The 13,640-nt window shown below is 33.1% G+C and overlaps 1 protein-coding gene across 8 annotated transcripts in view; it reads right to left on the minus strand.

The window, feature by feature from the left end:
- Window positions 1–13,640, minus strand: part of RELCH (RAB11 binding and LisH domain, coiled-coil and HEAT repeat containing) — a 115,108-nt gene that overhangs the window by 80,602 nt on the left and 20,866 nt on the right. For all 8 annotated transcript variants that reach the window (XR_015727584.1, XM_087869769.1, XM_087869768.1 and 5 more), the window contains exons 2-8: window positions 12,002–12,091; window positions 4,212–4,283; window positions 4,046–4,101; window positions 3,831–3,944; window positions 1,405–1,608; window positions 1,209–1,300; window positions 318–602 (exon numbers count right to left, since the gene is read on the minus strand). Coding sequence is in view for 7 of the 8 variants with exons in the window: in XM_087869769.1 (XP_087725895.1) it covers window positions 318–602; window positions 1,209–1,300; window positions 1,405–1,608; window positions 3,831–3,944; window positions 4,046–4,101; window positions 4,212–4,283; window positions 12,002–12,091 (913 nt within the window). In the remaining variant the exon portion in view is untranslated. The remainder of the gene's footprint in view (window positions 1–317; window positions 603–1,208; window positions 1,301–1,404; window positions 1,609–3,830; window positions 3,945–4,045; window positions 4,102–4,211; window positions 4,284–12,001; window positions 12,092–13,640) is intronic.

A 13,640-nucleotide genomic window follows, 5' to 3' on the forward strand; every position in this document is an offset into this window, starting at 1 on the left:
AATAAATAAATCTTAAAAATAAACCACTGGCTACAGGAGTTTATAGCACATAGAACATTCATATTATTTTATGGGTTTAAGTACTTTGCTAAGATAGAAGCTACCCCATTTATGTCTTAATCCTCCTTAATGTAACTGAACTTAGTAATTACTTTGTGATATGTGTTTTTGAGACATGTACCTTGCTATGTGTTAAGTTCATGCCAAATGTAAAAATTCATACATCTGACCTGCAAAATAAGAAATGAAGCTCTTCCAATTTGGTAAGGTATTAAATAACTGAAAGATGCATTTCAAAAAATTGGTTGCATACTAACCTATTGGGTTTATCAAAATGGACTGTGTTTTTAGTTGATGGAGAAGAAGATGGCATTTCTTCTTTTTCTCTCCTGGGGACAGAATTTGGGAAATTCTCCTTAGGAATACTGGAATCAACTTCATCTGATTTTGAAAGATGGGTATCTTTGTCTTTTTGCTTGTCTGAGCTATTTATAACTGGATTCTGTCCACTGTCTTCAGAGTCTTTATGATCCAAAGAAGGTTGAACAGAGTCACAAACTACTGGGATGGTGAAGTGTTCATTTTTGAGGAAGTCCATTTCACTGTAGAAAGAAAGAAATTATCAGAGAACAACTGTATTTTTAAAACTTTGGCAAGAGCATAAACCTCATACTAGGTTTCATGCATAAAGGTATAACATATTAATAGAAAACTGTCTGGCATCTGATTAAGCTTTTCTATACTACATAAAGGTACATATACCTTCATATACCTAAAAGTATAACTACAAACTCTTACCAATGAAGCATAAAAATGGCCTTATAAACTCTGCTTTGAATCAGCATTTAACTTTCTTTCCTGTATTTGCAAAATGGGAATAATTCCATCTAACCCACAGGACCACAATAAGAATTAAATGAAATAATCAGTGGGAAATATTTATAACATTAGTGTGAAGGAGTTATTTTATTAATACTGACACAACTATGGGAAACCAATTACATGATTACCACAATGACTTAATAACTTTTTTTGGGGAAAAAGAACATATTAAATATATAAAACAATTATAAGACTTTCTCTCAGAAGTATTAGAATATGAAAAATTACGTCTTACAACCGAAATATTATTTTATATATTTATACAATCTGTCAATTTCTTTAAAAACTTTAAGAGGTTTTTTAAGAAATGATGTTTAAATACTAACCTTTCAAGTCTTCTGATTTGCTCCATCAAAGACCATTTCTCACTATTTAATAAACTAATTTTATCTTCTAATTTCTGTACTAGCAAGGAGTTCTAAAATCAAAATGGGAGAAAAACAGAAACTCAAGATATCATAGCATGCTTTTACACAATTTAAATACTTTTTGTGGACTTGACTAATTAGTTAATATGCTCACCTCTACAGTCTGAGGAGCTTCAAGGCTTGGAGGCAGGCTGCCTAAAACTGGTGTAAGAGCCTCTAATTCATCTTCTTCTACACCACTGGCTACATCTACAAGATCTTTCCCAGTCACTTGATGATTTCCAAAATCTCGGTAGAGTTGCAGTAAGTCTGGAGGTTTTGGAATGTTTAATCCTACATCATCCCAGAGTTCAAAATCCTAAAAGATAAATAATTATAATATTAAAAAAACTATGAAGAAATTTTATCCTGGATTTTTGAGATTCATTTTATTTCTTACCTAAGGCTAATATCTTGAAAACCCAACAGAATCATAATTTTGTTGTAATGTCAAAGTGTATAATCCAAGTGGGAAAACATCATTGTTAAACTTACATTACATCTTCCACTGTCTAATATTATTCTTATAAGTTTCCTGATATTCTAGAGAAACAGGTTTAACTGTTTCAGATGTCAAAATGTTGCACATACAATCGTGTTATTAAATCTCTCAAAAATGCAAACGATTGTGTTAATTTAAGCTTGTAAAACATACCTAAATATTTGCATGAAATCATTGAACATGTCTATATTAAGAAAATCTTAGTTCATAAGTTGTACCCGTTATTTATAAGTAAACTACTTGATGGCATTAATTTTGTTCTTCCTTTATTATTCTAAGCTATATATATTTAGTGTAATCTCTAGTGGTTAGCAAGCAATTTAATTTGCTCGCCTTCTTGCTATAGCTGCTTGAATGTAATTTATATTATTAAAAATGCTTCTGACAATTTTCAGAATCCAAATTGCTATTCTTCAATTTGTTGTATATGAAACATTCTCTTGAATTCACTCTAATACAATTTTATTACTAAAGTACAAGAAGGCATAGCACCTCAAGCACTCTATGAGCAAAGATCCTTTGAAAGGCTTTATAAAATTCCAGAGTAATTTATCACATGCAAATATATTGTCTTACCATTCTCTCTTTCTCTAATACATCAAATTTAGTATTAGTTTGATATCTTGTAACTTATTTATAATTTATTTAGGAAACCCTCTTTGAGAAACTATGGCATATTCATCTGAATGTTCTAAATGTGACATTCTTATTGAAGCTTTATTTGAATAATGTGAACAGTCATTATTGATGCTTAAATCTGATCAAATATAAAGCAGGTATTAAAAGTTGGGGCTTTGGAGAAATCGGACCCAATATAAAATTCGTATCTGTCTCCGTTTATCAGTGTTATAAATTAATTTGAAACTTAAACAGGTCATCTGTAAAATGGGTATAAATCTTACCTCTTATAGTTTTTGTAAGGATAAAATAAAATGTATATTAAGGTCTTAACACAGTGCTTGGTCTACAAGAACTAAACAAATTAAGATTTTTTTAAAAAGTTATTAAATTATTATTACACATATTATTCATATGTCCATTTATCCATCTACATTCATTAAACATTAATTAGATATCTACTGTGTACTTAGAAAAAGGAATAAAATATTGTTGCTACTCAGGGGCTTTCACAGTTCAAGAGTAAGGACATAAAGAAACAGACAGACTCCGAAGTATTATAGACAGTATAATTAAAGAGCTGTCAAGAATTCAGAGTAAGGGGGCGCCTGGGTGGCACAGCGGTTAAGCGTCTGCCTTCGGCTCAGGGCGTGATCCCGGCGTTATGGGATCGAGCCCCACATCAGGCTCCTCCACTAGGAGCCTGCTTCTTCCTCTCCCACTCCTCCTGCTTGTGTTCCCTCTCTCGCTGGCTGTCTCTATCTCTGTCGAATAAAATAAAATAAAATCTTTAAAAAAAAAAAAAAGAATTCAGAGTAAGGAGTCAATTTCTGTCTTGAGGTAGAAGGAAAGGTTTTAGAAAGGTGATGACCTATGTACTCTCTTAGAAAAGGTTTAGGTATTTACAAGGCACATGGCAATGAAGGGATAAGGGAACTAATTATTTCAGAGACAAGGGGAAGAATGAACAAAAGCACAAAACTCTGAAGGAACCAGATATGCTGAGGGGGATGAAAGCCCTTCTGTTTGACAAGATTATAATGAATAGACAAAAGATAATACTGGAGAGGCAGGTAGAGGATAAGCTAAAAAGAAAGTTGAGAATGCTTATATATTTAGAATTGCTAAGGAAGGAGTTAAAGCAGTAAGTAGGAGAGATGACTGACATGAAAACAGAGAGATTTAGAAGGCGGAGATACAGATGTAGCGGGAGCAAGACAGTGACAAAGTTGAGTGTGGCAATGGGAGCATGGCCAAAAGAATACTACACTGCATGGGCAGAGAAGTGTTTGGTAACTAGTGATACAGAATGTTACTGTATGTATGACTTAAAAAATTAAAGAAACTAGGTATAAGAGAAAATAAATACATTATAATTTAAAAAGAAAACAAATCATTGTCAAAAAAATTAATAATTATACCTGATCATCATTTTCATCTGAAAAGGTTATTGATGTAAGCTTGTAGTTATTCTTCAATAAAAATTCATTGACTAAGAAGTTTAGAGCTCTCTTTTCAAGAGGTTTGATTGGTTCCTAGAGGCAAAATAAAAGATAAAATACTGTAAGTTTCCTTCCTTCAATCCTTGTGCTACCATTTTATGTGGAAGATACTTTTAGGTCTGTCATTCACCCACCTGAATTTCAGGACTTGATTTGTAATTTTTTCGTTCCTGTAAAGGAACTTCGTGTTCTGGTGGAAGAAATATAAATAATACTTTACTATTTTACACTTGAAAATATCTCAGCTACTTCTACATTGTCAAAGTAGAAAAAGTCTCAAAAAAGTTTTATGTACACCACCTGCAGCCTTTGTCAGGTTGGCTCGGAGGGCCTGAATGGTCTCCTTGGCTTTCCGTAGTTCAAACTCCAGGACTGGACAGGGATTTGGAATAAACACACACAGGCATCCAACCAAGAAAAGGGAAAACAAAATTAAAAAATAAAAAGCAAGGATGGGTATGAAAAAAAAATACAATTTGTATTGAAAACAGAAAGCATGCAGTCTTTATGAAATTTGTGAACGCATGCAGCAGAGTTGGTTTGCAAGCAAACTGGTGAATGTTTTCCATAGTTTTAGAATTCAGGGGACTGCTGATCAAACGTTCTAGCTGTCTGACAGGGAATAAATCTATTTAAAAATAAAATCTATGGCATACTCTCATTTAGGTAAATAAAAATATTGGTAATCTGGGTACCTGTACTTCACTCAGTGTAGGTAAGAAAATGCAATGGTATTTTTCAGGTGACATAATTTTAGGGGGAAAGACAAAAATTTAGATCAAGTCCAAGCAAATATACTTAAAGAAAACCTTAGTATTAAAAAATTAAAAGGTATTTTTAAATGCATTATTTAGAATGTTATAAATCAATATATAGAAACATTAGTGAATATATCCCTTCATTAAGATGTTGAAGAAACATGGCTTAAATATTTAATAAATGTTGGGATGGCTTTAAGTTTTTCTACAGAGTTATGTTATCTACAGACAAGCACAGATATGTTAAATACGTATCTTAAAAAATGTACCTATGGTCTTAGGTTTCATTTAAAGCCAAAGGGTTGAAACTGTTTGTTTTTTCATTTCAATTTAAGACCATCCTAAAGTAAATGTGTACGATTCTAAAAATATTGTACCTAAGGATACTAAGTAAAATTAAATAGGATTCCAAAGTTTCTGATAACTCTCCAAATAGATATCTCTTCAAGTTGAGAGATACAAATTAGTGAAACTCAAAGACTTCTCTTGTAACTGGTAAGATAAATGTGAATACTGAGGAAACATTTTTAAAAGCTCTTTAAAATGTTTCATCATGAGCAAGATATAACTAAATGTGTCTTAACTGGGAACTTCCTTTAAAATATACAAATATTGCTCTGAAGAAAAAGCAAGTCTAGCTGTGGGGAAAAAAAGCCATTTCCGTGAAGTAATTTAGCTCTGGGAAAATTAAGTGATCTCTGTCACAACTGGATATTAAGCAAAATTATGGTATTTAAATAGTTCTGCATAAAAGCTAGCAAATTAAAAAATTTAAAGATGGCAATTTTTTCCTGATTGACTAATAAACAGAAAAAAGATGGCAAATGAGATGCTATCAGAGACAATAAAGCTATAAAAATATATGGAAAAATTAGGATTCACTCAGTTTGCATATTTTCATTAAAAACTTAAGATGTAATTGAATCACATCTAGTACATGAAGGCCAATTATTTTGATGCACAGAACTTCACTGCAGCAACATGAAGGCACAACTAAAAGTCAGATGACATGTATGTTATTATTTCTTTTTTGGTAGTTAGCAATGCTGATCTGCAAACATTTCTGTGCAACAAAGTTAAAACATTTTCCCTAAAAGTTACTGTTCTGGAAAACAGAGTTTGTGTTTAAAGTAAGACTGCACACATTCAGTGTGTAAGTACAAAATAGGTTTACTTTTTTTTTTTTTCAATTTCAAAGCTCTAGGTAATTGCTTTTGATCTAAAAATACTTAACTATACCTTAGGTAAAAATCAGTATATGTATTATGCTTTCAGTATCACTTACAATTTACTAAGACATATTACAGAACAATTGCAGATCAGAAATGCCTGCACCAGAATGATAGAAATATGAAAAAAATAAATTAAAAAAAAAAGGGTTAAAACACAAACTGTGAAAAACTCAAAATTCAATTGGTGAAAAGTTTAGGTGACTAAGAGCAAAACATTGAATGATCAAGGGCACAGAAAGCCAGAAAAACCCATGTCAGACGGCAAGAATTTATATTTTTATGCACATCTACAAATACATTGCCAAATGTCATTAAAAATTACCAATGCTTTGAAAAGATAGTGGTTATCAAAATGAATTCACTCTGCTGCATGTTTCTTAATATACAATATAGACTTTAAAAGACAAAGGCATATTTTTGAAGCTATAGCACATCTCTATAAAGGCACAGTAGGATCAAGTAATTACAATTACATGAGAAAGTTTCACAAGAAAGGTCTGAAGAGCTATATTCACACATATATGAATCTGTCTCTTCTTTATTAAAAATATTGGATTAAAGCTCAAAATTAATCGTCCTGTAAAGAGATACATTGTACCAAACAACCTCCAAATATTTTTCAAATATTTTAATTCTTCATAAAAATGTTTGATGATGTGTATGTTTGTTAAAAAGAAAAAAAAAAAAAAACACTGTAGGAACCAACTACCCACCTGCTCACTCTACTATCTCAATCCTCTACTAGCCTAACCCTACTGAAGGCAATTTTATTGGAATTAAACTAATAACTGCAAAGATGTAGGTATATTCTAATATTACATATTACAAAATATTACATATTACAAAATAATTAATGATTTTCAGTAAGCATCTCTAGGTTAGTTGAAATTGTTATTTTCCAATAGCGGTTGGAATAGTAAAGATCATATTTTCATGACTTTACATGAAAGGTAAAGTGTTAAATTTCAAAGCAGAAAAAAAAAAATCAATCCCTTGTGGCCCCAATCAATACATAACTATACTATCTTGAAATATTTGCTAGTCTTTGATCATCTTGTCATGAAACTCAAAACATTATTTTGGAAAATTTTTTCCATAGCTCTGACATGACTTTGATCAGAGTCAAGTACTTTTTCATTCCCATTCCTGTTCACTGTTGAAGAGCTCAAATCAACAGGGCTGAGTCAAGGTCCTTGTCATAATAGACATGAAAACATCTTCTTTCAAGTCAAAATTTCCTGGATTTTTTTTTTCTGACTATAAAGTGATTTGACTTCATTATAAAATACCACTTCCCCATTTTTTAATATTTATTTTATTACCCAGGAACAGTTCTAAGAAATAGGAAAATTCTTTTAAGATTGTGAGTTAGAATAAAAATCTATTCCTAAGAATGATACAAAAATCCTAAGACAGTACCATTACCACCCCTCCTGGGTTTAGAGAATTCTCCCTGCCTACTACAGACTTCAGAAAGGAATAGTGCTACTAGGCATGACTTAGTACATAATCAAAAATACATGAATGGAAGCAAGAAGCAATTGCTATAGTTTATAGACATTTAGTTTTCCATATTCACCTTAGTGGGGGAAAAAATCTTCCCCAAACCTTAAAAGAAAAAAAAAAATCTTATTATTACTGTCCTTCCTACTCAGGTTCTCTTACAGATTCCTCTATCACTCATCACAAAACTGGTATTTTTCAGGGTACCATCTTGGCCCTCTCCTTACCCTACATAGCCCACTGGGATGATGTCCAGTTTTATGGTTTTAACTTTGATAAGTACTCTGAAGATTCAAAAATCTTTAAACCTTTTCCCGAAGATACAGATCTACCTAATTATCTCTAGGACATGCCCACCTGAATGTCTCCTAAGTTTTGAATTCGATCTATCCATGTGAATTTCATCATCTTCCTCTCAAATCTGCTCTCCTTCTTCCTCCTGCAGCCTCTCTCCATTAATGGCACCACTATCTATGCAGATACCCAAACAAGAAACCTGGAAATTACTCTTCACTTATCCCGTGTGCTTAGCCCACATTAATTAAATGTCCAAGCCATATTAATTCCAACCCTTGAGTAACTCCCTACTAAAAAATCATTCATCTTAATTGTCTCTGTAATTATCCTAGTTCAGACCTTCATGATTTATCATATAAATTATAACACCCTTCAACCATATTAAAAGCTTATTGCCTTTAAAGCCTTGTTTGAGCATCTACCTCATTTAAAATCATGAAGATTTAAGTAAGGCTCAAAATAAGAAAAACAAAAAGTACTACTATTAGGAAGTACAAATATCTGTACTAGGGGAGAAATACATCAGGAAACAAATAGGCTTATTTAATCTGGTAAATCTGGATATGTATGTTGCAGGCCAATAGCTAAGAGACGAGAGGGCTATTGATGCTGCTTCTTATCAGTGGACAGGCCAGGTTATTTCCCAGGCAAAAATCTGAAAGTCATTTGAGAATGTCTACTAGATTATATAAACTTTACAGAGGCTTCAAATGTCTGTTTTGTTGATTACTGTTGAGAGAAGAGCTTAATACCTTGAGCACTAAATAAGCACTCAACAAATAGTTGAATAAATGGATATTCAGAGACTCTAAATGCTAAAAGACAGATCATGTGAAATGGAGACACGGTTATAGGTGGTCCCAAAATTAATAAGGCCCTTACCACTGTTTCTAAAGTACTGAACATTTATGTATATTACAGATATAGACATTTTTCAGGACAAATTCCTTGACAGCGGAAACTTTATCTCATGTTTCTATATCTAGTACCTAACACATAGCAGATGCTCAGAATGTCTAAAATAAATTTTAAAATGGCAATCCCAATATTTAGAATATGCGTGTCCCTTGTTATCTTTAAGAAAACTTGAAAATTTAAGAGGTGCACTGTACATGCACCAAGTAACACTAGATTTCTTTAATAACATACAGAAAGCTCAGTTAGGTTAAGCTCATTTTGGTTTGGTGTCTACTACTTTTAAAATCATTCTTATGTGAAAATTTACACTTCTAAATTCAGAAATGGAAAATATTTAAAATGAAAAGCTTTTTAAAAATTTACTTCTTTTAAAAGAAAATGGCTATGTTGAAATAGTCTTCTATGGGAAAGACACAAATTGGCTATCCACCCAAAGGAATGTACAGATGGGTCAAAGCTATAGCCTGGTACTAAAAGATATACTGTGGGCTCTGGAATAAAAACTTATGTGTTCACATCCTGATCTTTTATCACATGGTGAGGCTTCTGGGCAAATCTGTCAATCGTGTGAACCTCAGTTTTCTGATCTATAAAATAAGGATATCATGACCTATCCTTCAGGATTGTTAACAAGATAAATATATTATACAAAGCACCCCAGCACAGTGCCTGACACAGAGCAGATGCTCAATAAACACTAGTTCTTTTAGAGATGTCTTCCTCGTTGAAGGAAAACTAATATAGACTTGGTAAAATAACCAGATTTTCAAATTTAGGAAAAAGATGGTAAGAATGATGTTGAAAACAAACATATCTATTTGTCTTATAAACAGCTGCAGCTGAATAAAGGTTGGAGCAGACCCTACATCTACCTGTTAGGACAATGGACTCAATACCCGGGTTATCTATAATCTCTTTCTATTCCAGATAGGTACAGAAAAATTTAATAAATTTGTTCTTTCTTAGTGAGATTTACAAGTGATCCAATGACAGATGACAGGATCTTTTCTGGATAATTGGTCTTTAGATAAGCTTTTAAGTTACTATCAAGGGGTAGCAAAGAGCCACAGATCTTTTTGGAAATGGGAACTGTGATTAATTGAAACTTTTTCATAAAGTTTCACCCACATATCACACATCTGATTCAATTACAGGCTATGGTAGAAGAGCATTAAAAGTCTGAAAGTAATTTTCTTGTACTAACATGTTTTCCTTCCCTTTTCCAACGAAAATGAAGAGCATTTATTTACATATTAGCACTGTGTAATGATCAAAAATTACTTTATCTCCCCAAACCTAGAGACAGAGTATAATCTTTAGATTAAAAATACAAGGTCAAAACCACCACGTTTTTATAACATTTCATTTTTAAGTATGCTTGGTTATAACATTTTGCTTTTACATCAATAATGCTTCCCCTAATTAGGAACACTAAAATACTTAAATAACAAGAATAATGAACCTCTTAAATCTGACCAATCTACAATTTAGGTTTTCAAATGGAAATTAAAGGAAAGAAAATAATTATGTGATCTATTTTTGGTTAGGAGTTACTTTCTAATTATATAACCATTTGAACAGTAATACAACATACAAAACCAGATATATTCAGTTAGTCTCCCTAATAAACAACCATGTATTTAATATTTAACATATAGCATAAAATATCTAATATTTAACATATACAACATAATTATATAACATGAGACTTAACAAATAATAGGATAAATTAGTCCTAAAATTATTCAAATAATTTCCATTTAATTTGTTAATTTTTAGATAAAACTGATGTGATTTACTGTTTTGATACAAGCCAACAAATAATACTTATGACTAAAAATCATGATCTGATATAGGGAGCCACATTAAACTCTTCCAATGATTTCCCCATTCAACTGATATTACTACTATTTACACTGTTGAATCCTCTCTTAGCTTCTGCTGAAACAAAAACCGTTACATCATTTTTTTTCTAACTCATACAATATTGTCTGAGATTTAAAATTATTAAATATTTCTATTCTTAAGCAATGGATTAAAATCATATATTGAAATATCATTTTTAATCAGGTTAAACCTCATCCTTCCTGCTATGACATACTATATGGCACAGCTGTGGGCTCTGTTGCTGGGCTATCTGCATTTGAATTTGAATTCTAGCCTTGCACCTAAAGTCTTAAATAATCCCTCTGAGTGTCTCAGTCTCCTGGGGTGGAGACTCTATAAATCAATGAGTTAATACACATCTAGAATGGTGATTAGAATAGAGCAAGTGCTGCATAAAAATCAGTATTCACTTTTATCCATAATGACCTTGACAGTGACAATTGGTAGACTGTAACAAACTTATCCCAGTAAATGAAAGAAAAAATCAACAGACTTGGCCGAGAAAGTAATCCACTTTATGGGTATTCCCTGATATCATATTGCCCCCACGGGCCCCATCTGTCCCATGTGGCATCCTTCCTGCTCCAGGAGTGCCCACCATTCTAGTGGAGATCAAACTATCTAACTCATTGTCTGTCTGCTTTCCCCATCTAAGAGCCAATGTCCTATGAATAATATAATTCCTGCAAAGGACTCAAGAATGTCTTCAATTACAGATAGCTGCAGCTTTGAAGCACCTGACAGGTACTAAACATTTGACACTAAAGGCCAGGGCTGCTACGCTGATAATTTCCAGGGTGGACTGGACCAGAATCTATCTGGCTTCAGTAGATGTGGGCAGAACAGGTGGGAAGGTGGAGAGGGGAGGAGAGGGGAAGGAGATCGGTATGATTTAAAAAGAATATTGGTCTTCTTACTGGAATAAGCAAGGTCCTAGAGGCCCCTGCTGTCCCAAGTATTAACCCTTTATTTTCTGGCTTATTGGAAAGTCAAGGGAAATTTTTGAAGAGATGCTGTGATGGCTAGGGAGCACCCAGAGGTCTCAAGACAAAGTTTTATTCACCAGCCAGCACAGAAGTATTTCAACCAATTTTTACAATCAGTAGTGTTGTGTTGATATACAACACCAAAATATCAGCCCTGGTTTGGAAGATCAAAGGAATGAGGAAGACAAGGTCCAACTAATTTTGTACTAAACTATGGCTAACTTGAACCTGCTTTACACCATTTAGAGAACTACATGGTTGTAAACTGTTGGTCACAAGCAGAACTCAGCAAATTTTAGCTATGAATAACCAGAACCTTACAGCACAACTGGAAGAGGAAGTTGAGGGTTCAGATGTTCCCTGTAGCCAAAAAATTAGTAACATAACTCTGTGTAATAACTACATAATTATATTCACATACCAAATCATGAAGGAAGAGAATTCCTCAAGTCATTTTATGATTTCTTGAATGTCAAAGAATCCAAATCTGTCTTTACAGTGTTACTCACCTGCCACTCTCTCATCTGTCTCCCTGTTACCGTCATCTGAATATCTTGCAAAGTCTAAAGAATCAAGAGTACTGATGCTCCCAGCTCGATCTGTAATAATGAAAAAGAAAAGAAACTTATTTTTAATTGTCAAGATAAAACACTGGAAATCATTTACTTATGATTCCAAATTCTACTAAAACAATAAACTTAAGACAAAAATGCTCACACTAACTAAGCTACTTTAAAACAACTCAAGTTTCCTTGCCCAAATCTCTGGCTAACTCCTGAACAATGAAACCACACACACAGGGCAGACTGCAACCAGTCCAGCTGAAGAGGAAAAAACCCAAAACAAACAAAGACAACCTGAAATGAAATTTGAGCTACTACATGACAGTTTGCAAACTGAATTCAAGAAAATAATTTCTTATGAAAAAACACTCTTTGAAAAAATAAACAGACTCCTGTCTCCACAGCATAACATATATTTGCCCACCAAAGAGTCCAAAACTACTTGATACACAAGAACCAGGAAAATGCGACCCCATCTCAAGAATAAACACAATCAAGAGGGACCAACTTGAAGATAATCTAGATGCTGAAATTAGAAGACCAAGTTTTTAAAAACACTAAAACTATGCTTAGTAGACTAAGATTTTAATATTACTAAAACTATGCTCAGTGAAGTAAAGGAATATGTGCACACAATGAAAGAAAGGAAGAAATCTTAGCAGAAAAAGAGAGTCTATGAAAATACTAATGGAAACTCTAAAAGAGAAAATTTTCTGAAATTTAAAATTCTCTAAACAGTTTAATAACAAAATGGAAATAACTGAGGAAGGAGTCAGTGACTTTCAAGATAGATTACTAGAAATTATCCAAACTCAAGAACAGAGAGAAAAAAAGATTGAAAAAAAAATTACCAGAGCCTCAGGGACCCATGGGACAACAGCAAAGGACCTGACATATGTGAAATTGGAGTCAACAATAGGTAAGACAAGAGATGGGACAGATACAAATTCAAGAAGCTCAGAGAACACCAATGAAGATAAAGAGAACAGAAATTTAGGCACATAATCAAATTGCTGAAAACCAAAAACGGAAAGAAAATATTAAAAGCAGCCAGAGGGGGGCGCCTGGGTGGCTCGGTTGGTTAAGCATCTGCCTTCAGCTCAGGTCATGATCCGGGGACACGGGGATCAAGCCCTGCATCAGGCTCCCTGCTCAGTGGAGAGGCTGCTTCTCCCTCTGCCTGCTGCTCCCCCTCCGTGTGTGTGTGTGTGTGTGTGTGTGTGTGTGTGTGTGTGTGTACGCGCGCTCTTCCTCCCCCCCACTCTATCTCAAATAAATAAAATAAAATCTTTATAAAAAAATAAAAATAAAAGCAGCCAGAGAAAAACAGTATTTTACATATAGGGGAACAGTAATTTGAATGGCCACTGATTTCTCATAAAAACTCCATGAAACCAAAGGCATTCGATTGGAAAGAAAGAAGTAAAATTATTTCTATTTTAAATATAAAAAAAATAAGGAATCCACTAAAAGATAATTAGACCTAAGAAAAAAGTTTATCAAAGCTACAGAACACAAGATCAACACATAAAATTCAGATTTTTAACACTAGCAATGAACACTCCTCAGGTAAATTGTTTTTTAA

This window comes from Ursus americanus, chromosome 19 (assembly GCF_024610735.1).
Source record: "Ursus americanus isolate L20-20 chromosome 19, mUrsAme1.1.p, whole genome shotgun sequence".
NCBI lineage: Eukaryota > Metazoa > Chordata > Mammalia > Carnivora > Ursidae > Ursus > Ursus americanus.